At 28.3% G+C, this 26,012-nt stretch overlaps 1 protein-coding gene across 2 annotated transcripts in view; it reads left to right on the forward strand.

The window, feature by feature from the left end:
• Positions 1-26,012, forward strand: part of LOC107439942 (uncharacterized) — an 83,155-nt gene that overhangs the window by 53,342 nt on the left and 3,801 nt on the right. The window contains exons 1-6 of one of the 2 annotated variants that reach the window (XM_016052699.4): positions 6,930-7,067; positions 14,493-14,792; positions 14,984-15,237; positions 17,653-17,796; positions 20,910-21,074; positions 24,088-24,223. In XM_016052699.4, coding sequence (XP_015908185.2) covers positions 14,570-14,792; positions 14,984-15,237; positions 17,653-17,796; positions 20,910-21,074; positions 24,088-24,223 — 922 coding nt within the window. In that variant the 5' untranslated portion in view covers positions 6,930-7,067; positions 14,493-14,569. Of the gene's footprint in view, positions 1-6,929; positions 7,068-14,492; positions 14,793-14,983; positions 15,238-17,652; positions 17,797-20,909; positions 21,075-24,087; positions 24,224-26,012 lie in introns of those variants that run through there. The other variant, XM_071178472.2, reaches the window with a different exon arrangement.

Here is a 26,012-nt window from a genome sequence, read left to right on the forward strand (position 1 = left end):
ATTATACATAAAATCACATGTTTTTTACATTAAAATATTTAAACTAACTGTGAAAAAATATAGTAAAACCTTGAAAAAATTAGGAAAAGTTATTAAAAAAATTTTAATTCAAATAGACGAAAAGAATTTTCGTCTAAATTTAGGAAATTAGCCATAGCAATAAAAATTAGGGAGTGTTTCAGGTTTTTAATCCATTTAATATATTAGTACTGTTATCCGCTTTTATACGTATAATTTATAACAGCTTTGTTTAACGTTAAACAGTTAATTTCATTTCAATTGGAAAAAGATATTAAAAAATGCTTTACTTAATTACTTAAATATTCCGAAAATACTCTAGAAAATTTAATTAAAACAAATGTATTATTTTTATTCGTATTCATTTTAAATAATTACAGTTAACTTATATCATTTCCTTTTTTTGTTGACTTTTTTCAAGAGTATAAAAACCACAAATATGTTTTCATTGCCTGATTAAAGTAGTAAAGATAACAAAGAAATTACAGCTATATAAGGATTTTTTTCAATTCTATCCAAGAATGATGAAAGAAAAATTTGTAATAAGAACTGAACGTTATTTTTCTTACATATAATACAACATTTCTCAAGTAATAAAAGTAATTGCTTAACAAATCAATTTTCAATTTGCCATTCACGTGAAACGAATACAAAAAAAGATAATGAATAAACCATCATAAACTAAATCAAGTTGCAATTAATGTAATGAATAGAAGCTTGATTGCTTATTTCTAAATCAATTTCTTCAAACAAACTAATAGGCAAAATAAAATTCAGTAAATTGGAGTCTTTATTATTTTGAAAAACAACTAGTAAAAACACTTGTGTCGAAATGGATGATATTCAAAATGCTTTTTTTTTTTTTTTGCATTCATAATTGTCATTCAGCTTCAAATTCATTTTTACTAGCACAGGCTTTTAATAAATTAGAAAAATATTTACTTTTCGTAAAAAAAATGTTTTAACATTATAAATACATACTTACAAATCTATTTGTAATATATAGATGAAGCAAATAAACTTTTTTGGGGAAAATTGGCGTTAATTAATAGCCTTGTTTTTAAGATACAAATGAATCGACTTAAATTGTCATGCAATTTCTGAAAAACAAAACTATCAATAACTCTAGAAAAAGAGTAAATTATATGTAAGTAACGTTTTTATTTATTTTTTCCATGATAACCATTTACTTTTATCTTTTTCACAGTAATAAATAGGAAAAATTTTTATCTTTTATGTAATACTTTAAACAAAATGAGTATTCATAATCCTATTTATAAGCATAAAACAAATTAACCATTTTGAAAAATTAGCCCTATATTTTAAACTTTTATTTACAATATAATTTAATGTATTTATTATACTAGAAGCAAATTTAAATTTTAAGTATTACTAAAGATTTGACCCAATAGCCTGTTTGTATCATTTTCTGGTAAATTTACCAATCGCTGATTTTAATCACTAAACTTTAGGGGAGAGTGGGGTCAATTGTAACATTTTCTACTTAACCATTTTTAACTAACAAAAAATCCAATATATTATTGGTATTAATTGACAGACGAGTAAAGTAAACTATCCTCTACTGGAAAGAAAATAAATACCTTATTTTAAATGTTATTATATTAGTTATTAACAATTTTTGACAGTCGTGCACTTATTACAATTGTCCCCACTTACGGGATCAGTTGAAACAGTTCATAAATTCAACTAAAACATAGTTAATTATACATGTTATCATAGTTGTGATATATTTTTTTATTGATCAAAATAGTCGTGATATTTTAGGAGTAAAAATAATGATGAGCAGAGACCTAATGGGTTAAACTTTTAACTTTAAGGGGTTAAAAATTTTAATTCATGCTGTGAAAGGTGAATAATAAAAAAATGCTCATGCAACATAATATAAATGATATAGGAAGCTATTGGTGGTTCTTAAAGAGTTAAGTAATGGTTTGTAAACATAAGATTATTTATTTTCAGCTGTTACAATCGTCCCTTTACTTATTGTTACAATCGTCCCCAAGACCCCATTTCAGCTGCATTTGTTAAAAACAATGCTAGTTAATTAACAAAACTAATCTCTTTTTTTGAAATGTTAATTAAGGTGTCCACTTACATATTCGGTTAATAATGTTTATCTGTTTAAACAAAATTACTTTGTTACAATATAATATTCTAATACCAAAAAAAGTACTTACGTAGCGTGAAAATATCTTTTGTGATGTAACTCTTTCAAAAGTACATAAAAATGGTTGCCAGCAGGGGTGTACATGTAGATTTATTAAATACACCTTGAGCGCCACCTAGGAACCAAATCTAGAACCCGACTCTCGAAATTTTTGTTCTGTTACAATCGCACCCTGTTGCAATTGACCCCACTCTTCCCTGGAATTTGTTACGGAGCAAAGAATCTGATATGCCGTAACTTTTACATTAATAACTACCATAAAATTACTCAATCTTTCTAATTAAATAAATATAACTGTAAAAATAAAGGAATAATAATTTACAGGAAAAATAGATTTTACGGTAAAATGGATTTTATGGATGATGATCTACCGATACTTTATACGGAAATTTCATTTGGAATTTTTACAGTGTAATAATGAAAAGTGACCAATAAACTATGCTTTACGTTTTACGCGTGTTTGGTTGCGAAACTGTGCAATATATGTATTTATTTTTTACTTTTGGAATTTTTTTAGCGTGAAATTTAGAACTCTATTTGTCCATGTAACTCTGATTCCATAATGTACACAATATTAAAAATTATTTTATCACAGAACACAAAACATGTGCATGCACAAAGAGCATAAATTATGAGCTAAGAGTACAAACTATTTATCACAAATGCATATATTTGAATAGTGCTCACATCTAATCTAAAATGAACTACCCCCAGTTACATTAAGAAATATTCTGGTGTAGCCATCTAGTATGTAAAATAAGAAATAAAAAAAGCAGGCACAAAGGATGGATATATTTAAATTTTTTGGCTCATTACTTTTAAATACACTAGCCTGGAAATATCACGGGTACTAGAAATGGGAGCTCACCCAGCGATTTTTAAAGGAGTGAGAAGTAAGGGGTTCAGGGAAAATAACTTAAGTAAGGAAGTACTTGAATTTCTTAGGTGGGGAAAAATTTTAGTTTTACTTATAATTTTATGCAATATTAATCATTGTAAAATTGCAGTGCATGCAATATTCTGTTAAATAACTTTATTTCAAAAGAATTTCTTATGAAGCTTTACAAGGAGGCTTAAATTCTAAATAATTGTTACTTGTTACTATAAAACCACTCATGAATAACTTTCGAATATAGTTCCAGTTTTATTTTATTTCTCGGATATAAATATCATATCAAACTTATCGTTCATTCAAGTATAGAGCGCAACTTATTTCTAAAATGTGATTTACTATTTATCCGGCCCACAAGTATAACTTTCCAAAATATTTAATCAATATGAAAAAAAAATGGTTATAAAAACTTTCTTCCATCTCAACAGATAAATTTGAAATATAAATCAATAGAACTTTCATAAATTTTTGATGTGACTTGGATTAAGAGCTGGGAAAAAATTATATCTTACCAACTTTCTTAAGCTCCTGATGAAACTGAAAAACCCATCAATTTAATCAAAGAGGAACTACTGGAGGATTTAATCAAACTGAAACTTTTCCCCATCCTTTTCAAGTCCCTTAAGGACATTGTTATAATTCTCTTCATTCTATAGAGGGGTTTTTTTTCTAAAATACTTCATACAAACTAATTTCCTCCATTTTAACTTGTTCAATGACCTGATGTTAACAAGTAATTAAGAAGCAAAGTTTGAAGAAACAAATAGATAATAAATAACAATTCAGAGTAAATTTAAAGAAAATGACGATTTGAAATTGTTTTTCAAGAAATAATAGTTAATTTGTTTAAATAATGGCAAGGTTTTCAATCATTTTTAAAACATAAATACTATTCCTTTTTAATTCTCTTTCGTTCCTAATATAACTGAGAATTGATGCCAAAAAAAATTACTAAGTTTGATTACTAAAGCAATGTAACATAACAGAAAACCTTTTAAAGCTATATTCAATTTTTTATATTAAACTCAATGAATAAAGCCTCCTGAGACAAAGAACAATGCTCTATAAATGAATCAGGGTGGTTCAGGGGATAAAACACTCGCCTACCAATTAGAAGACCAGGGTTCGAATCCCATCAATGGCTGGTAGTTGCGAGTTCCACACCCGGCTCACACCGACAGCAGTGCTAATGCGAAATATCCTCAGTGGTAGATGGATCATGGGTTAAAGTCCCCTTGCCATCAGGCTAACCATGGGAAGTTTTCGTGGTTTTCTCATCCATGTAATGCAAATGCGGATTAGTTCCCTCAAATAGTTCTTCACGAAGGCTAGTTTGTCTCAATGCTTGACAAATGGAATCCTTATCTTCTGGATTGGATTCTAAATTACAAGACTGCGGAGATGAACATTGTTAGACATAAACTCAAAAATTGGATTGGCTGTTCAACGACATTTTTAAAAAAATATTTTGTAAATGAGCTGTGGTTTCTCAAAGAATAAAGCACTCGCCTCCCAATAAGGTAACCCTAGTTCGAATCCAAGCAATGGCAAGTCGATACCAATTCTTCTCCACTCTCTCTGATTATAATGCTGACAGAAAATAGCCTTAGTGGTAGATGGAGCATGTGCCAAATTCTTCTTGCCAATCCGTCAAACCGTGGGAGGTTTCAAGATTTTTCTCTCAATGTAACGAAAATTAGGGTAAGTTCTATCTAAAAGTCATCAGTGATGGCTAGCTAGGTCCATGCTTGATCCAGGAGCTTCCTTGTTTTCTGGATTGAGTTTAAAATTACAAGGCTAAGGGATTAAACATTGATAGTCAAAAATTCTAAATTAAATCTGGTGTTCAACATCTGTTAGAAAATATTATATAAAATGTTCTGTAACTAAAATATGTAAAGAAGATTCATTTTTTTAACTTTTAAAAATCTACTAAGTTCTTGCGTAATTATACGTTTTTGCGTAATTTTTTCAAACTTAGGCAGCATTTAATGCGCAACACCGATAAAAGAGCTGATTATCACTCATACGAACTGGATTAGTTAACAGATTCAAAGCAAAATTATAATTTTAAAATGATAGTTTTCGCAATTTCTTAGTTTGGGTTATAGGAGTACACATTAACTTGTAAATTCTTTCGAGCTAAAATAATGTCCTATTACTAGCAATAAATCTTCACACACAAAGAAAGCTAAGAAATATTGCTTGGTTGGAAAGGTAGCTCTTGACTTGGATGGATGGAAAGAATACAATATGATCGCTGTAATTCTAGGTATTTGCACTACTAAATTTCAACTTCAATGCACAAGCTGATTGTTACCAGCTTTAAGCTGTTTTGCTTTTTTCTCCTAAAGATATGCCAATATTTTTATAGTTCCTTCTCTTAATTATCTATAGAATGCTAGTGTCAGAACTTTCAAAAACATTTAACATTATGCGATATCTTACAAGCTACAAACTTTGGCTGATAGTAAGTACATTAATAATTCTTTCTAAAATTGGCCGTACTTAAATGAAGTTCCCCCAATTTCGAAAATCAAAAAGAAACAAAAAAAGAGGATGTCAAAATGGGCGCTAAAAATGGAAGATTTTGTGCTATCAAAATGGGAGAGCCGGTGCTTTTGCTACTAAAGAGAAATGAGACAAATTAAGAGAGGTAGATCACTGTTCTTATGACATGAGAGATTCCGTCTGTTCAGAAAAGCCAGCTGATAAAGTATGGCAACTATTCAAATGTCCCGAATCCAATTCAGAAAAAATATATATATTTTCTGATTCCATAATTTCTTGCTAGAGTTAAAATTCTTTCGTATTTCTGCTTCGCTTATCTATGCTGAAATATTTACTTCGAATATTATATTTGCTGACAAAAAAATCTATCAACGACCACGACCTAGTTGTAGTTATTATTAAAAACAATATTTCCTACTCATACCCGCAAATTTCCTTTCCCCATAAGGAGAGGTTTCGCAGAAGAGTTATCTTGATTTTATTACACCGGTTATTTAAAAATGTAGTTAGCATTATGAATGGTTGATTTAGCAAAATGTCAATGTTTACTATTTTATAAACAATTTTGTTGCATTTAGCTTCCTTTTAAGTGTTTAAAGTGCATCACCCTGAATATTTTTAAACGATCTTTCAACAAGATGGAATTGCTTATTATTAATGTTTACTTACTTCCACATTGAACAAAATATCATTAGTTAAATTCCTTTTTATTTTTTAAAAAATCACAATCCCAACGAAAGGAAATCTTCAATCCCAACAAAACGCATTCTTTAGCTTAAATTATGATAGCTAGTTTGTTTAAGCATTGCTCGTCGATAAAATTTTCGCATAAATTTGCAAGTTCAGTTAATAGTTGAAAGACTAATCAGTATAACTTATATTTTACCCTGAAAAAAGAAACAAAATTCACACAACATCTGGGCGCAGTTTCTTTTACAGGTTCAATGTCATAAAAACCAAACTAGTTTATCACAATAAAAATATATAAATTAAATGACACAAAGTCATTTATTTCGCATTTTTAAATATTTACGAACTGTCTGCCTGAAACCGAAGACTTTACTTTTGTTTATTGATTTTGTCAATAATAAAAGCATTAATGACGCAAGCAAAGCCATATGATGAGGACATTCCATGCAAAAATGATCTTTCCGTGCATTTGAAATTGCCTGTAATGAAATGTCTACCTGAGGCAGCAGTCCGCTTTCTCTAGTCCGGCAACGCGTGATCCGGTCACACATGACATAAACCTTATAGTTTGTTTGTTCCGGTCTCCATAGAGATTTCTGTGATCAGCCCCCCTCTAAAACACTTTACAAACACAAAGAAAACTGCTTCCGCCACTAAACGTCATATCTTCTTCAATGATCGACATAATACAAAATATCTTCTTTTTATGACCCCCGGGAAAAAATGGGGTATTTTCTTGCACAAATAAGTAAATGCCGCATGTAACTGGTATGTAATTTTTCTTGATTTATACAGTAATTAATATTTAATACGATTAGTTTTATTTCTTTGTTAAATTTAATTTTTATTTTATTTGTTTTAGTTTATTGTCTAAATTTATTATTTTCAAATAATTAAAAATTATTATTTATTTTTTTGCTTAGACAATTTTAAAATTGAAATTAAATATTACCAAAGATTAAGACTTTGCAATTTTAAAAAGACTGGGAGGGATCTTTCAATTAAATAAGGAGAAAAAAGTGCGTGAGAAAAAATATATACATAATTTGGTAAAAAAACGCTAACACTTGAAATTGGTCGGCTTAAAGATTTACCACAAGAAACAATTTCTTTAAAAAAAATTAAAAATTCGTTAATTCGTTAATAAAAAAATATTTTATTTAATAGTTTGTTTGAGGGGATCTATCCAAACTATTACTCTCAAATTTTATAATGCACAGTCAGTCATGAAAGTTGGCATGTATTGTTAAATATGCATATCATTATCTTTCGTAGGAGTAGCATTTTTTCCCTGCAATTTGAAAGGAGATATTCATAATTCATAGAAATGAGATATTTCGAAAAATCAGAAATTTTCAAAATTGTCTGTAAGTGTAATTTGTAGTTTTATTTGTTCTGCAAGCTATAAGCTTCCGCAAATTATAGTCTGTATAGTCTTTAGCAAAATAATAATTATACTTAACTGCATTATTCTTAACTAAAAGCACATTTTAAAACCCTTTTACTCTTATTCAACGCAAATGACTATTAAGTATTCAACTTTTACCGCAAATTGTACGTTCTAGTATATAAACATCTATTGTTTTGGCAGCTAAATATGTCCCCCAAGATTTTTGTTTTAAGAGAAAATTTGAATTTTATGCAGTTAGTGGAATTCCTATCGCATAATTTTTATAGCCATCCGAAAGAAAATGTTTTCTTCTACTATGTTTTTTTTCATGTTAAATTAATTAAATCCACTTTAAATTGAAGATAATTGCAATTGTACGTCAAACATTTTAGAAATCAGCATTTTCGTCACCTCCTACTTTCATTTTTAGTCTTGTCAGAATTCTATGACTTAAAAAGCTGCTAGTGTAATTTGTAATGTGTACGAAGATTGGGCAATAGCTGAAAAAACCTCTCGTGATTGGTATGCTAACTTTAAAAATTAAAATTTTGTCCTCAATGACGCAATTCGTTAAGCTGTCCAGTTGAATTCGAATCTAACGAATAACTCTTCCTGGAAGTTATATCTAATACATTTTTTTCATTAAAATACTCATTTTGATAGCAAAATTGAAATTAAACATGCATTGATAAAGTATTGATAACTATCTTTCGAAAAAGGCTTCTACTACTAATAAATCGCAAATTTTCTTGTGAAATTGTCGGTACAAAATTGCTCTTCTTACAGAAAAAAGGCAACTACACATTATTCTTAGTCACTCTCCATAGATTAACTTGATTACTATTATCTACTCACTTTCGTGTGCGAGGAAATCTTACCATCAAACAAGCGAGAATACTAAAATAGCTACTGGAGCTTTGTCCTAGATGACAATATGCAAGTTTCAATTGCTTTTTCTCGTCGATAAAAGTAGAATTTATCATGATATTACAGGCAATTACTGTCAAAAAAAATTCTGACCTCGTTCCGAATAGTTAGAGCGCTTAAATAATTTTGATTATTTTTTTAATCTGAGTAATTTGAAAACACTATTTCAACTTTACTCTTTTTTGTGAACTAAAAAATCAATTATAATTCTTAACAATTTATTTGAGAAAAATTTTTCTGATGAGTTAGGAATTAAAATTTGGAAGCAAGTTGAACCATATGCTCATTCAATATTGTTGCAATCTTAATATTCTGCTATATTGTAAAATATTATTTAACTTTTTAAGCTTGGTTCAGTTGAATAAGAGGCATGTCTAATTCATTATTAAGATAAAAGTAAGTTTGTACCTCATTATAGTTTGGCGTGCCAATATTTTGGTTCAAATTTGAATATGTATTTATAAGAGTTCATGTACTTCTTAAATATGATTACAGGATACTTAAGATTGATTTAAATAGTAACATAATTAAATTTTCATTCTTTATTAAGGTTTCAACTAATTTCACCGTATTAAGATTCAAAAAACTTATATTATTATTCAAGTTTAATTTGTTCTGTAAACCTTGCATTTCTTAAACTTGATTCCATGATACTTATGGCCAATTTAAATTAAAACAAACTTAAATTTCATCCCTTATTTAAGTTACAGCAAATTTTACTCTTACTATAATTCTGATATTAAAGTTCAAACTGAATCTGTTTTTCTGAAGTGAATAATCTTGACAATATGTTCTTTTAAAAGTTGCACATCGGTTAACGATGAAATATTTCAGGGATGTCCTCTTTACTTTAAAATATTCCTTGCATGTATTTATGAAATATTTCAGAAAAAATCAATAATAGTTTCTGAAAATTGGGCATTTCTACGTTTTTAGAGACGTAGTAAAAATGCTTCAGGGACTATTTGAAATATTTTAAACCTAAGTTTTGTAGTTTTATTTATTTTTCTGAAACATAATTTCAACGTTTTGCTTCGTGGAGAGAATTGCAAATACAGTTAAATTTATTGACATTGTTTAACGGAGAATAGTTTTTAAAGCTAGATTAGGGATGAAACAAAAATAAAAAGAACCATGTCTATTATTAAAGGGAAATATTGATAGTAATAGTAAGATATTTTGCAATTAAAAATGTGTTCCATTCATCAAAACAACATAAATATATTTTCGCACTCGGTATTCAATATCTTTGAAATAAATAAATAAAGATGCATCGAATATCACGATTAATTTTTTTAAAAAAATTCAAATGAGTTTGTTGTAAATTTCAAAACATAATTGCAATTATTATATAAACAAAGTTATCAACTTAGTTTAAAGTTTGAAAAAAAATTTAGATAACTTATAGATAAAAATGATACTCATTAATTTATTTATGTATTATATGTGACATGTATGCAAGACAACAAGCAAAAAAGCTATTTGTGTTAAAATTTTAATTTATCCTGCTGGACCTATTTTAAAAAATCATAATTTTTTAATGAAATAAGGCGCAAACAAACAACAATTTTAAATTAGTTTTATTCAACTTTTAAACAATTTTAAGCACTTTTGCTAAAATACAGAATAATTTCAAATATAAACAATTTTTACTGCATTTTTTGATATTTTTGCTTATTAATATTAAGAATTATAAATAATCCACATTTTTTTTACTCTAAGCGTATTTATTTGTTTGTATTAAAATTTTTATAATGGATCTCTGTTTATTAAAAAACTTAACAACAAAAATTTTAATGCTATTTCGTTTTTTTTACTTATTTTGCTAAATACAAATATTACTGTTGTATCAATAAATGTGAACTTTAATCCATGTTTTTTTATAAAGAAATTGCCTCAAAAACTGAAAATAATAACATCTAAATAAAGCAATTATTTTTAAATAATTTAAATCTTTACTCTCTTAAATAATTCTATATTTAGTGCTCAATTTCATGATTTAATTCCTAAAAAAGAGTAGTTAATCAAAATTATGTTGTTGTTGTTTTTTTCTATTCTTACAATCACCTATATAATTTAGCCAAAATATTTCATTGCAGAAAATCCTAAGACTTTTGTTATATTTATTTTCGTTTCGGTAAAATGCTCCTTTTTTTGTATCGTGTAATTATTATTGATTAGTCACTTTGTACCTGACACCTTTTCTGAATCCAGATGCTCGTAAATAGGCTAAATGTTTCCAGGTGAAAAATTTTCTAGACATTGTTCTTCTAATTACAATAATCAAATTTTACTGTGTGAGTTATTTAAAAAGAGAACCGTAAAATTAGGGTAGTTTAAATCTTTTCAGTTATACTTGGGCTATTTCGCCCAATAATTTATAAAATAATTTTATTAATGCAAAATGAAAAATCTGGTTCCACGGTTGAATGTAATAGCATTATTTCTGTTTAAAAACACATCAGTGTTAGAGTCGATATCTAAATACAAGTCTCATAAAACTCAAAGTTTTGCTAACCAAGTTTTGAATTTTCATTTATTTACTAAGAACAATATTACCTCATTAATCTATTTTATTTAATGTAAAATGAATTAATAATTGATATAAAATGAATTAATAATTGATATAAAATGAATTAATAATTGATATAAAAGGAATTAATAATTAATTCATTCATTTTATAATTAATTCATTTACATTATTAATCTAATTAATTCATTTTATATCTGTTAAGTTTTGGTAAAAATCTTGAAAGCATTTTTAAAAGAGTTTTTATTCCTTGATTGGACTTGATTTACAAATCAGTGACGCACATAATTAAGCTGTATTTTTGAACACTTTTCAAAAGCATTGCAAGTTTTAAATTCACAGTAAAAGGATTAGCATTACTTAATAAAAATTGAGCAAAATTTAACTGAAAACTTTTCTGTTAAAGGCGTAAGATTAGTTAAATTGTAAAACTGTTCGAAGATTCCAGTTTTTCTTTGAAATCGTTTATTTTATGTCTTCTCAATGTCATCACGTTATTTCATGCATATTACAAGCATACCTTTCATTTAGATTTGAAATGGACTGTATTCGGTGATTGCTTCACATTTTACAATAATCCTACGTAATATTTCACATTTTAGAAATATCTCCTTGACGAAGGAATAGCTGTTGGCTTTAGCAGCAGTTCCCTGATTGTTCCGCATTCGTACGTCAAACACTGCTTTTAAATAAATGTGCCTACAGATAATACTGGGGAACAATTTCCTTTATCCCTTGCATGACATTTTATAACAGATCTGAGATACGCTGATTTTCAATCTGCTATTGGTTTCTCTCTCCGAGCTGTAGATTTTTTTTCTTTTTTTAATAGCATTTTTTGTCTATTTTTGTCGAAATGTACAAATATATATATATATATATATATATATATATATATATATATATATATATATATATATATATATATATATATATATATATATATATATATATATATATATATATATATATATATATATATATATGTATGTATACACTATGCATACACCGAAGAGCCATTACATTATGACCACCCTCCATCTATAACAATGGGCTCGCCCAGGTTTTCATGGTTTCTCGCCCAGGAACAATGTTTTCCTGGGGCACATTAGGACCCAGAGTCCTCATAGAACAATCCCTGACGTCTGTAAGCTACTTGAATATAGTTGCAGACCAAGTTCACCCATTCATGGCAACAGTTTTTCCTGCGGGGGATGGTGTTTACCAACAGGATAATGCACCATGACATAAGGGTCGAATCGTCATGGATTGGTTCGAAGAACATTCCAGTGACTTTCAAGTCATGTCTTGGCCCCCAAATTCACCTGACCTTAATCCAATGGAGCATTTGTGGTCGTACTTGGAAAATCAAACTCGTGCTGCCACGCTACCCCTTCGCAATGTGATGGAATTGCAGGACCAGTTGGTGAGCGCTTGGTACCAGATACCTCAAACTACCTATCAGCTCAGCACCCAGTAGAATCAATGCCACTGCCGGTGCTAGTAGTTTTGAGGGCTAAAGGTGGTCCTACATGTTATTAGCAGAGTGATCATAATGTAATGGCTCTTCGGTGTGTATATATATATATATATATATATTTATATATATATATATATATATATATAAAAGAGGTCGTATAAATATTGCGACAAATATCTAACTTAGTTAGGGCACGTGACCAGGATTAAACTTACATAGACACCCATGTCCATAAATGTTGTCATACGTCATAAGATGCACTTTTCTTTTATGAACTGTTTCTTTGTGTGCTTCTGAACAGGTCATAATAAGAAAGCACCCCTAAACAATAGAATTAGGCAAGATCTTTAATAGGCATTTAATATTTGTAAAAATTCTTGTATTCCCCAGTGTAATCATTACTTTTTCAATTCATAACGCATCTTAAATAATTTTAAAAAAATTATAGTATGAAAAGTAAAATACCAATTTATTTTAAAACGAATAATTTTTTTCATTAAAAGGTTTGGTCTTGGTTTGTGAACAATAAAAATTATAAAAAAAACGTGCAAACTTTGACTGATCACTTCTTTAATTTTAATATCATTTATTCGTAACATTTATTTCTCTTTGTTTGAAATTTCAAATAAAAAGACTAAAGTTTTAAATTCTTAAATCAAATCAGAGTAATCAATAAACTAGTATAGGCTAGATAATGCTGCCATCTAGTTTTCTTAATTAAGGCCCTGAAAAATATATGTGAAACAAATCGGAATTTAATTTATTTTGCTTCGCTAAGAGCAACTTCATTTATTAATGCGGAGATTTCTTAATATATTTGGATTACACTACTGTCTGAATATTGAAAACTTTCAGTATTATAAGAAGAGATATTGAGAGGATAAATTCTTAATAATTGTAATACATTTAATTTGCGACTTTCAAAGAAATTAAATAAACATTCTTTCAGTAGTTTATTGTATACTTTAATAATATTCGAAATAGTGGTAAATGATATAGTGATAAATGCTATTTTTTAATTAAAATGTGATTAATAAGGAATATAAAAGGCCATTAATTTTAGTGTGTTGTTAATAATTGTTAATAATAATCCTAAGCCTCTTCTGTTTTGAAAGTTCAGTTCTGAAAGTTCAGTCTTGATTTAAAAGGATGACAATTAAATAATCCGTTACAGATTATTTTTTCTTATCAAGTGGGTACAGCCTCAAAATAAAGCAGCATTAATTAATCAATTAATAATTAATAACATATATTAATTAATTCCATTGTATACTGTCCTCTCCGCAGAGGATCAAAATTGTAATGGCATGTCTTCGGATCATCCTCCGGGATGTTTCCCAGACCGTCGCCAATAGCCCATTGTGGAGCTCTAGTGCGCGTAAATTAACAACAACAACAATCCATCGTATACTGAAGGGAAGAGTTAGGTAAAAGAGTTTTCTTTCGTGCACATTTTTTTAACTTTTTTAAAAATAATAAGCTACACAAAAACTTTGTCAAAATGTGTTCATGATGGAAATAAAATATATAATCAACAAACTTGTTTTTCTTTAGCATAGACTGCAAAGCTATGACACTATACTGTCTAGTGATTCTAAAAAGGTCTTTTTTAAAAACGCTCTTTAAAACTTATTTCATACGCTTGCAAAAACAATTAGAATTTCTTTTCTTGATGAATTGCATGGAAAAAAATAGATATTTTTTTACTTAAAAACAATCTAAAAAGATATTGGTGGAATAAAAGAATCCCCACGTTTGCTTTAACACTTTTATAAAACTTTTAAAAAAATGTGGAGGTTTTTTATTGATCGCTTATCATATTCTTCTTTTATGATCCTCATAAAGAAATGTATTTTTTTTCTTTAGTGATAATGAATAGAACTCATAGAATACTAAGAGTTAAGGACAAGCAACATGCCATTTTGGAATAACTGAGACCTGCAATGGGATGTGACGTGTCCAAAGACTCAGGTGGTGGGCATAATCGGAAAAGAAACGAACCATTTCTTCTCCAAGAAATTAGAGATCATAAAGGTGGTATAAACTGCATGGTGCTAAGTGACGATAGCTCGCTTTTAGTTACTGGCAGCGATGATAGGACAGTACGAATGTGGAGTACCCTCTCTGACCCTACAGAGTGTTTGGGTGTTCTAGAGGGGCATGACGGTAAGTAATTACCTATTACACTTTCACGTTCAATTTCAAATATTATAACCAAATATGTATAGTGTTTAACATATTATAAACTAGATTGTGCTACCATCTATTTATTAAATATCACACTAAAACATTCGAATATTTGTTTTAAGTGCAATAAGGAATCTTACACTTTTTATCCGCTTTCACTTTTATTACAGGTTACATAACGTGCTGTGCAGTCCATGAACAGTGCGTGATTACAGGCTCCTCTGACTCTACAATTCGGAAATGGTTTATAGCCACTGCTGAGTGTATAGCTATCTACACTGGCCACACTGCCCGTATATCTCGTCTTCTGTGTGTTGGTCAACTCATTTTTTCTACATCGAGTGACCATTCAGTGAGAGCATGGCTTTTTGATCTTAGAGAGATTTCCGACGACCAAGGTGAAGCTTGCATCAAAGTATTTGAGGTAAAATGAAAAAATTTCAAGTCATTGTGTTAAAAATATTAGAAAATTTTTCATAGTGAACAAGTTTTTTCAATATTTTTTGAACTAGATCAGCAGACTACTATTTTGAGCAATTAAGGAGTAGTTCTGTATCTCTCGTCTGGAGAAAAAAAATTCAGCATACCTAAGCGCTGCTATAGCAGCAAAGAACGAATCAACGGATTGTTTATTCACTAATTTAAATAATTATGCTGATTTTTCATAGTATAACAAATAATAAAATTAAAAACAACAATGAATAGACAACCGAATTAAGGTAATTATAGTAATCTAACTCCAAGCAAAAAATTTTCAACGTGGAGTAAAAAAAGCGAAGTTTCAAAGGAAATTCGCATATTGTAGTAAGTAATTCTGCTATCCTTTCCTATTGTAATCTCTATTTCAAACAACATTGAAAACCTCGCAATAATTCTCTATTTTTATGTTAGAATAGGGACTTGAGTAAATAATAATTAAACATAAATATTATGAAAATTAATTGATAGCTTAATGCAAAAAGAATAACTTAACCGTTTCGATTTCAGTAATTAAAAATAATTCATTAAGATTGAATACTAAATAATTAATGTTTTTTCAAATTCAGAATATGTTACAATTATTTATAATTATTATAATTACTAGCATTATTATTATTATCATCATTATTCTACTCACATAAATAATGAAAAGATAAATCTACCCATGAACTATCCAATTATTTTTGCTCTAAATGAAAATATACAAAGCTGTCGACTTCGAAGCATCAAGAAAAAATTATTAAATGTATAAGTTTATCAAGCCATCTATTTTTTTGTATCAGTCTGAACTAATTAAAAAATCCATAATTTGTAAAAATGTACATAATAACAGCTGTTAGAAATATTTGCTAAAATCGATGTTATAAGGTGCATTGTGCTACTTGCAATTGTTCCAAACTTCTTTTTTTACTTGTTTTACAAAACAACATAAAACTTTTCTAACATTCTTAGTTTTTGTGGGAAATTATCAAAAAATAATCAATGCAAAAAAGTCTATTTTCATTTTTTCAAGCTATCGTGTAATTATGTCACGCACTGCACTTGATTTTTTTTAATTCCCGCAATATTACCTTAGATGATTCTTTGAAATTATTTTGCAACAGTAAGTTTCAATTAATTACTTGAACCTTTAATTATTTTTAATGGACATTTAGTATGTGTGGAGGCCTGAAACAATTTTGAAATTTAACTTAAAACTGAAAGTGCATTTTAGGGAAAAACATGCATTCTCAACTTACGTTGACATGCTTCACATCTGACATATTTATGATTTGTATAAATAGCGTAAATCATGACTCAGAATTTATTAATCTAATTTATCTGAACTGAATTAAATCGAAGAGAATTGAAACAAATTGAATTGAAACAAATTGAATTAAAATAATGATTTAATTTATGGATGATCTTATACTGCATCAAGCTTAAGATTAGACAAAACTAATGAAAGATAATATACGCTATAAATATATATATATATATATATATATATATATATATATATATATATATATATATATATATATATATATATATATATATATATATATATATATATATATATATATATATATATATATATATATATATATATATATATATATATATATATATATATATATATATATATATATATATATATATATATATATATAGATAGATAGATAGATATACAGAAAAAAAGTCATAAGAGGATTTCACGTAGAAAAAAAGTCGTATTATTATTTATATTAATATTGTAAGAGTTCAGCTTTTTTAATCAAGCATAATTGTGGCAAAATTTATAAATACATGGTGTTTAAAAATTATGCATTGAAATTTTATCTCGTGCAAACCAAACTTCTATCTTATACAACGAAACTTAAAAAATGGAATAAATTCCTATGCAGTTAAGCCTGAAATCAACTAACAGAAAAAAAAATTCTTTACTTTTTGTCACTTGCAGTATTCTTTCAATTAAGAAGTTGAGTTCTCCCAGTTCTGAGTTGTTCTAAAAAAAGAGTCACATACATTAGGAATATTTTCTTGAGTTATTAGATGAGTCAAAAAAATTAATATCTGCTCATTAAATAAATTTCTATATCTGAGCTTTTCAATTTGATGAATAAAGCGTGAACTCAAGTCTCAACAACTTTCGAACTTTAAAATTAAAGGTGATTATCTAGAAGAAATATAAAATTAGTATAGAGATAGGAACTACAGATTAAAAGAAATCAGTATTTAAAAATATATAATTTGGAGAATTTAACAAATGTATACATATATATTTAGCGAGAAAATTTTGCACTCCGAAATGAGATTTTTATCTATGTAAGTAATAAAGCTAATGACATATTTTCATGAATTATCATCCACTTTATAGGGTCACACGAAAGGAACTTATCCTATATTACATGTACCGATGGATGAAAATGCTGGATTGGACTTGGGAGCTGGTGTCTTAGTTAGTGGATCAGCTGACTGTACAGCTAGATCCTGGTCTGTTGATTCAGGCCTTTGCTTAAAAGTAAGAATAAAAATAATAAAAAGTTTATGTAATATTGATAAATATGAATGCAAAGTGTTTGTAAACTTTTAATTGCATGCCTCAATAATTCCTATTCATAATGTGTTATTCCTGTAAGTTGTTTCTTTGTATTAAAGCGGTGGTAGAGACAAAAGCAAAAATGACGGATGATTTAAAAAGTTAATTTTAAAAAAATGAAGAGAGATAAAAAAAAAGAGTACGTTTTGCTGCGTTTTTCTAAGGAGACAAGATGGTTTATAGAAGGTTAGCCAAGTTTAAAAAATAGTTATGAAGTTAGAAAAAAATGCAAAACATTGTTTTAAACTGCATAACAGTTCGTTACAACGTGGATTAGCCCGGTTGTCTACTAAGCTTTTCCACAACGTGCAAAGAGTTCTTGCTTTTCCTTATAAAACTATTGTTATCTAGCTAATCTATTCTTGTGTAACTTATAATTAATCTTATTTCTTATTTAACGTTGCCATCTGTTACTAGAATTCATAATTATTTCTGAAACTTGAGGCAAATAAAAAATCTGATTACCAAAGCAAAATGCAGAAAATTGTCCTTTTCCATCTTAGTTCCCTTTTTTTTGCAACTGAATTATCAAATCAGCAGTCATTTTTTGAGAGATCCGTTGTGTATAGTGCTCAAAGTAAAAAAAAAATGAACAGCTTAAATATTTTTGAGCAAATGATTGGATTTTCACTCAATCTTAATGGTTCAAATACCTGACCTATAAATTTCCTAATTATTTAGGGCAAACGATTTCATTTACAACATCAGAAAACAAAGCGATCTTTCTCACAATATACATGCATTTTTTTCAACGAATTAAAATTTTTGACACTCACATTTTTTTGGGGAGAAGCGTTAGTCTGGAAAATAAAGTCCTTGTAGTTATGCTATTTCAGGGGTTGAAAATTTCTACTCTTCAATGTTAATTTCAGCTTTACGTATTCCGCTATGTATTTAAAATTTTTGAAACGAATCGAAAGTTTTTTTGGCAGGGAATTATAAATTTTGTTTACCAAAAATAATTCCACTCAAGCTTCTCCGAAAAAATGGCTAAATAACAATTCATTCAATTATTCTTTTATCCTAATCAGACAAAGGACTCCCATAAGTAAGATGGTATTCAAACAGTTAACTGTGAGATAAATCGTTTATCAACTGATTTAACCTAATACTGTTTAGCAACTACAATTCCATCGTACCAACTAAACCCACCAAATGAAACCATTTTGTTCGTTCGATACATATTATAGCCGGGATGTCTGTCACTCTCATGACCAACAGAACGAGGGTTCGGGCCACAGCGTTGACCACACAATATCCAATACATGAAAACAGCGTTCTGAACTCTCCAGTTTGCGACCCTTGACTCTTAGAATGTGATACTTTCATTCACGCATTGATGGCAGCGCCATCCCCAATGCCCGGTTAAATTTCTTTTTAATCATTTTTATACCATGCTAGTTGTAAACGGTTTCAAACCGTAAAGATAAAAAATGTGTTTTACAGTAAACTTTACGATTAGTTAAATGGATAAACTGCTGTTGATTATTTCACCGTAATTTCAGAGAGAAAATTTTAAAAGTTTGTGCAAAAAGTAATTTTTAACCATCATTTAATATTTTTTTTTTCATTATAGAATGGTTGAAACTTTTTAAATTGTGAATAAACACATATTTTTACATCATCTTAAACTACGTAATTTTAAATGTCAGAATGCAAATTTATGCAAATTTTGACAGAAATCGGTTAAACAAATTCTGCAGAAACTCAGAAGTCTTATTTTCAAATTTTTATTTCTCAGAAACTATTTGGCAGATTCAAGTATTTTTTTTGTGCCAAATTCGCTTACATGAGAGAATTTCCGAATGAAACTAAATCACATTTACGTTGCTTGAAAAGAAAAATCCCACTATTTAATTCTATTAATTCTGCGACTGGTGCGAAGCAATGAGCATGATATAAATCGACCCACCATAGCAATATTGCAAATCTGAATCCTACACTGTAAAAAATTTACTTTTTAAGTAGTTGCCACAATTTTTGGTGTTGATTACAGCGTTACAGTTTTATTAACTTTTCACTGTTATATTGTTTTTTATTTATTTACTTATTTCTGTCTTTGCTTACTGACAGTACATATTTTCTTGCGCATTATAATGAATTTAATACCGTGCACTGCAAAAACATTTATTTAAAAAATAAGTACGTTTTTTGTTATAAATGTATAGTTATTCTTTCAAAGAAATGCTATTTTGTAAATTTTATATAACATTTTGAATTTGGTACATAACTGCATTTTGGTACTTACTGCATTTTATGTTTGTAACTAAAATATAAAACTGTTGCAAATACTTTTTCAAGTAATATTCTATTACAAATACATTTTCAAATCCCGAACTATGCTATCATGCAAAATATTATATAAAATTGACAAAATAGCAATTCATTGAAAGAATTTGGTCGAATATATTATTCAAAATGTGCTTAATTTTTGAACGAAATGTTTTTGCAATGAATTTTTTAATTACATTTTAATGCACTAGAAAATATGTGCTGCCAATAAGCAGGCATACAAAAATGAACAAATAATTAAACCAATAACATTGAAAAATTAAGTAAACAATTTGATTATTTGAATAAAAAAATAGTAGTGTTGTAGGTGTGAACTACTTTTCACCACATTTTTTACACTGCAATTTTAATGATATATTAAACAAGTTATAAATAATTTTCTATTTCTATAATTATTGTAGAAAATTCGAAATACAACAATTTCGAAATTTATGAAAGGAAAATAACACATTTAAAGTAACTTTTCTGAAATAAAATTAGAAATTACTTCAGTTAGAAAAATCTAAAATGTTATTAATAGAAATTTGAGGAGCTTTTTTTACCTTGAAAAAAAAATTACGTTAAAAAGGCACATGAATATAGCAAACACACTCAATTTAATGTAAATTATTTTACGGAAGTATTTCGTGTGGTTGCAATGATTTATTTCATGAAAAAAAACCAAAACTCGTTTTTTCAAATATTTAAGTCTACCGATTATATTTGGAAAAGCTTGTTGTCGATATTTTTCTGTTTATTTTCAGATATTTCGAGGTCACACTGCTCCCTTAAATTGTTTAGAGTATGATGATATGAAGCAGGTCCTATACACCGCAGGAGGAGATGCTATAATTAAAAGCTGGAATCTTATGACAGGTGAAGCCCTTAGAACTTTCAGTGGACACGAAGGACCTATATTTTCTTTACTGGTAAGATATGAATTTATGCTGTACCAAATTTGGGCAAAATATAAATGATTACAATAATAAAGTACGGTAAGAGTATATATCTTCGGTTTTGCAGGATCCATAAAAATATCGGGAAATTATCATTGACGCCAGCGATGCTTGATTGTAGTTAACCGTACTACGAATATTGTAGTAATAAGTACTGAGATCATAAGTTCACTGTCAAAAATTCCAGATCAAATAGCATTAATAATTACCAGCACTTAGTATGTGTGGGTACTTTCAACCAAATGTACACTTAGCTTCAATCAAATATGCACTTAGCTTTAATCAAATATGCGCTTTGCACAGAGAGAATAATATGAAGAATTTGAGAATCGGATCTAACACTTTTATTCTAAGTATGCAAAAAAAAATTCTATTACTGAAAAATTCATTCATTACTTTATTCATTCATTACTATATTCATACATTACTATACTTATTTTTAATAAGTTATGTTATGTGTTACTTTAGAAATGTAGACTTTTGTATTTGTGAATTAAAGAGTGATTTTCAAATTAAATATTTACATACAAAGGTAGGTCCCGTAATTTATTTTGAAATAAAATCTTATAAAGATAACTTTTTTCATTGCAGACAAGAGAAAATATAAGTGTTTTTGAAAACTTCTTTTTAACTTAATCTTTTCTAAGTACTTGATCGACTAGACTCTCCGTATCAAAATGTTCAGAAATAAATAGTTTTTGTTACAACAACAAATATATGTACAGTTTCAGAACATAATACGACAACTCAATTTATAGAAACAATATATAAATTGCCAGCATTCCATAAAATGTATAGCCACTCTATAAAATTATCTGTCATTGAATTGTATGAGTCGGGTTTAAAGTATGAAACATAAAAATTATCGCATATTTCGTCTAATTATTTTATAGAATGTCTGTTGGTTCATTGTTCTATGAAGTACTTAGGTAACATATGAAACATGTAATAATCATTTCATACTAAGCGAACTTGATTTTAGTCATTCTGCAGAATGCCTAGTCAATCCTTGCGAAATTTATCATTTCATACTTTAACGGTCCATTTCTACCAATAGATAGAATGCAGAATTTTGTATAATAACGGCAAAATACGCAAAAGAATATTCATTGCTATCCTTCTAATCAAGAGGACTGAATTAATACTATAACTTTAGCAAAATGAACTGAAATGTTATTTTCGTCAAATATGAATTTAAAGCAAGTCAATGTTGTTTATAGCATTACATCCATAAAAATTAAAGCTTTAATCGGACAATATTAAAAAAAATTTACTCTAACTGTATACTAAAATATGACCATGTGGCTAAATGGTAGTGCTGTTCATTCCTGGCCACAGATCCTGGATTCTTTCCTCGGACAGGAAAAGGTTGACTCTTGTCTTTTATTTCTTCAGTAGGGTAATAAAATGAATACCAAGCAAGCATGCTTGGAAACTAAATGCTGAGGGTTCAGCGTTCGATTGATTGCCCAACCGGAACATCTACTTCCTCGTCCCAGGGACCAAGGTCAATAAAACTGGGATGGTCAAAGTAGGCCTAAGCCCTCCATGGGCTATCACACCCCTGAGTTTAGTCTCGTATTAACAAAAAATTCAATCAATGATGTAGAATATACTGGTGTATTTCTTATTATTTATTAAATAGTTAACTTTCTGATTAGCCCCAATTTAATCTAACCAGTTGATTCTCTAGAGTTAATTACGATCTCTAGAGTTAATCAGGTTTTTGAAATGTAAAAGTATTATACACATATCTTTACTTCTTTTCTTAAGTAAAAATAAATGATTTAATAAAAGCTTTTTAAATTGTTAATAAATTTTATAGCATAACTTAGGTACTTAATTTCTTGTTTTATGACTTAGAAGAATTTTTCAAATTTCTAAATTCCAGGATTTGCTTCTTTCTTATATGAACTTGGCATCATTTAATATACCCATCCTCTCAAATACTGAACGAGTAAAAGTATTGCTGACTTAGAAAGTTGTAGCGATGATCCATCAAAACTTATTAAGAGCATCAATTTTGTTGACGGAATAACTAGTCACCAATACATTTTATAAATAAAAAGAGACTTTTTCTAACATCACATTAAGTTTTATTTCGTAAATGAAAATAATGTGAAATATTATCTATTAACTGATAAAACACTTTTAGTGTGAGAAAAGTTTTAAACTTTATTAATTTGAAGATTTTATGTAAATCTTTGCTCCAATATTTATAATAAAATCAATTAATCAAGTCAATTAATATGTAATGAAATCCCTAAAAAAATATTTTCGAAAAGGTAACGAAAGTAGCGAGTAAGTAACGAAATAGTAACGAATAGTAGTTTAGTAACGAAATAAGAAAATAGAAACAACTAATTTAAGGAAGCTTTTTTTTTAAAATCTAATTATTTGTAAGAAACTTATTGTATTAAATATCATTTAATTTCTCAAAAAAAAGTTGTGCTAACTTCTACAACAAATTAGTAAATTTCTTAGTCTTAATTTTTTTAGTACGTGCCGGTTTTTATAATCTTGTCATAACTAAAGTAAGGATATTTGGAGTAATTAGTTAGTTTTTAGCTATGAAAAACAAAACAAAAAAGATGAAATTTAACAAATCACTACTGCGACAGTCAGGACTTAAAAATATCAGCAAAACCAGGGAAGAGTAGAAAGGCACCCAATCTTCATTAGATGATCATACTAGTTTGTATATTTTTCATCCCTATTTCCTCCCTAGTGTTTCGTTAGGTTTCTTTCAGGTCACTTAAATATTATTTTGGGGCTTATGATTTTTCAATTTACTTTTAAAGTGATTCAAAAAATTTATGTCAAAGCTGATAATAACGCAATTCCCTGTTAATGGACTTTTGAAATAATAATTTTTTCTTCTATTTCCTAATTCAAAACTAGTTCTTGCAGTAACAATTTGAATTTTTTATCACATTATTAAGATGTATCTCTCTTTTAATACTATTGATTTTTTTTTTTAAATTAGGTTCATAAAAGAATGATGTATTCCGGAAGTTCAGACAAAAGTGCCAGATCATGGGTTCTAGAATTCGGAGAATGTACCAGAATATATCGTGGACATCGACACACTGTATCGTCGATTCGACATTTTGAGGGAATGAGTAAGTTCAATGCACTTAAATTCCAGAATGCTTGCCTTTTAAAGCAATATTATGTTATTTTTCTAGCGTTCTTGTTTAAATTTTCCAAATTTTTAGATGAAAAGAGTTAACAAAAAATGATGCCTTAAAACACGTAATGTTTTGCACAAATAAAGAGAACACCTGAATAATTTTTGAGTAAATGTTTGAATTCGTACTAATATGCAGTTTTAGTAATTTGAATGATAGACCTTAAATGTGCTCAATTTTTTGCACCGACAATATTTTAAGAGATAAAATCTACTTTCTTCTTCTAAACCTATTTTCTTTACTTTTCTTCTTCATAAACATATTTATTACTTCAAATATAATCACCTTCTCTTGATCTGAATAAGGGGAATCTATTGGTTAGCAAAACTATTCTTGCATATATGACAGTCGATATTCAGAAATAAATAAATTGTCCCCATTGGCCATCTGTATGTAACTCGTATGATGGAATTGTTGAAGAATGCTACAATTTCTGGTTTCTTACTATCAGAAGTAGGGATTCCGAAAAGGAATTATAATTATTTTTTTTATCGATATTCAGAATTAAATAAAATCTCACCATTTGCCGTCTACATGTAACTTTCATGATGTATTAGTTAGAGAATACTATGATTTCTATCTTCTTGCTATCAGAATTAGGGATTCTAAAGAGGAATTAGAATTTTTTTTCTGATATTCAGGATTTTTAAAAAATTCACCATTGTCGTCTTTATGTCACTCATAAGATGGAATAGTTGATGAATTTCTGGATTCAGAAATAGAGATTATTGAAGAAAAATTATGATTTTTTTTTCACCAATATTTAGAATTTCACTATTAGTCATCTATATTTAACTCATATGATGAAATAGTTAAATAATGCAATGACTACTGGTTTCTTGCTATCAGAAATGGGGAATCTGAAAAGAAATTATAATTTTTGTTTTTTTTTTCTTAACAGAAATGAAGCATTCACATACTGATAGCAAAATAATCCTTACATTTATGGCTACGATATTCAGAATTAAAAAAATAAAACCATTCCTTATGTAAGGATTGGATTTCCTTTTGTATACAACTTGGAGAGAGAATCGTCACAAAATGCAATAGTTTTTTTTTCTTCTTAACCCTTGTTTATTCGGCAATAGCAACGTAATTATGCATCGATAAAAGCAAAACGGAATCTTTTTATTTTCTTTTCTTCCTTTTCTTTTTTTTTCGGTAAAAGAAAACTGCAGTTATATAACTATAACGCAAGAAATCCTGCGGGGTTCAGAGATACGCCAGAAATTGAAAACTTTCCAAATTTGGATCTGGAAAGTGTTCAAAATTCTTTACCCGTAACTGCCAGTTTCGCATGTCACCTTTGATTTCACCTTCTCAAAGAAGCTGCATTCAAAATTAAAAATTTTTCTCACCAAGTTTCGGATTTAGTTATTTAAAACTACATCTAAAAAACTACAAAGCATCATTTATTGCACCAATTACTTAGCATACTTAAGATTAGGCTCGCTAACCATTCAGATAGTATGGTGGTAGTGTGTGTTAATCCGATTATTAGATTAAAAGTTATTAAGGAGTTCCTTTTTTTTTACTTTTCATACTGTACATACGCAATTTATGCCTGTTAGTTTCCTTCATGTTCCAACTTGTGTTTGCACGATTCCAGGCGATTCCTATATCCTATATTTACCTTATTAAATTCAAAATTTTCATGGCATTGCATTATAAGTTTAGTTTTTAAATGTATTGAAAAATTTTGCGTATCTATTTTAACTCA

This window comes from Parasteatoda tepidariorum, chromosome 6, assembly GCF_982258835.1.
Source record: "Parasteatoda tepidariorum strain Cologne lab strain chromosome 6, Ptep-v5.0, whole genome shotgun sequence".
Classification (NCBI taxonomy): Eukaryota; Metazoa; Arthropoda; class Arachnida; order Araneae; family Theridiidae; genus Parasteatoda; species Parasteatoda tepidariorum.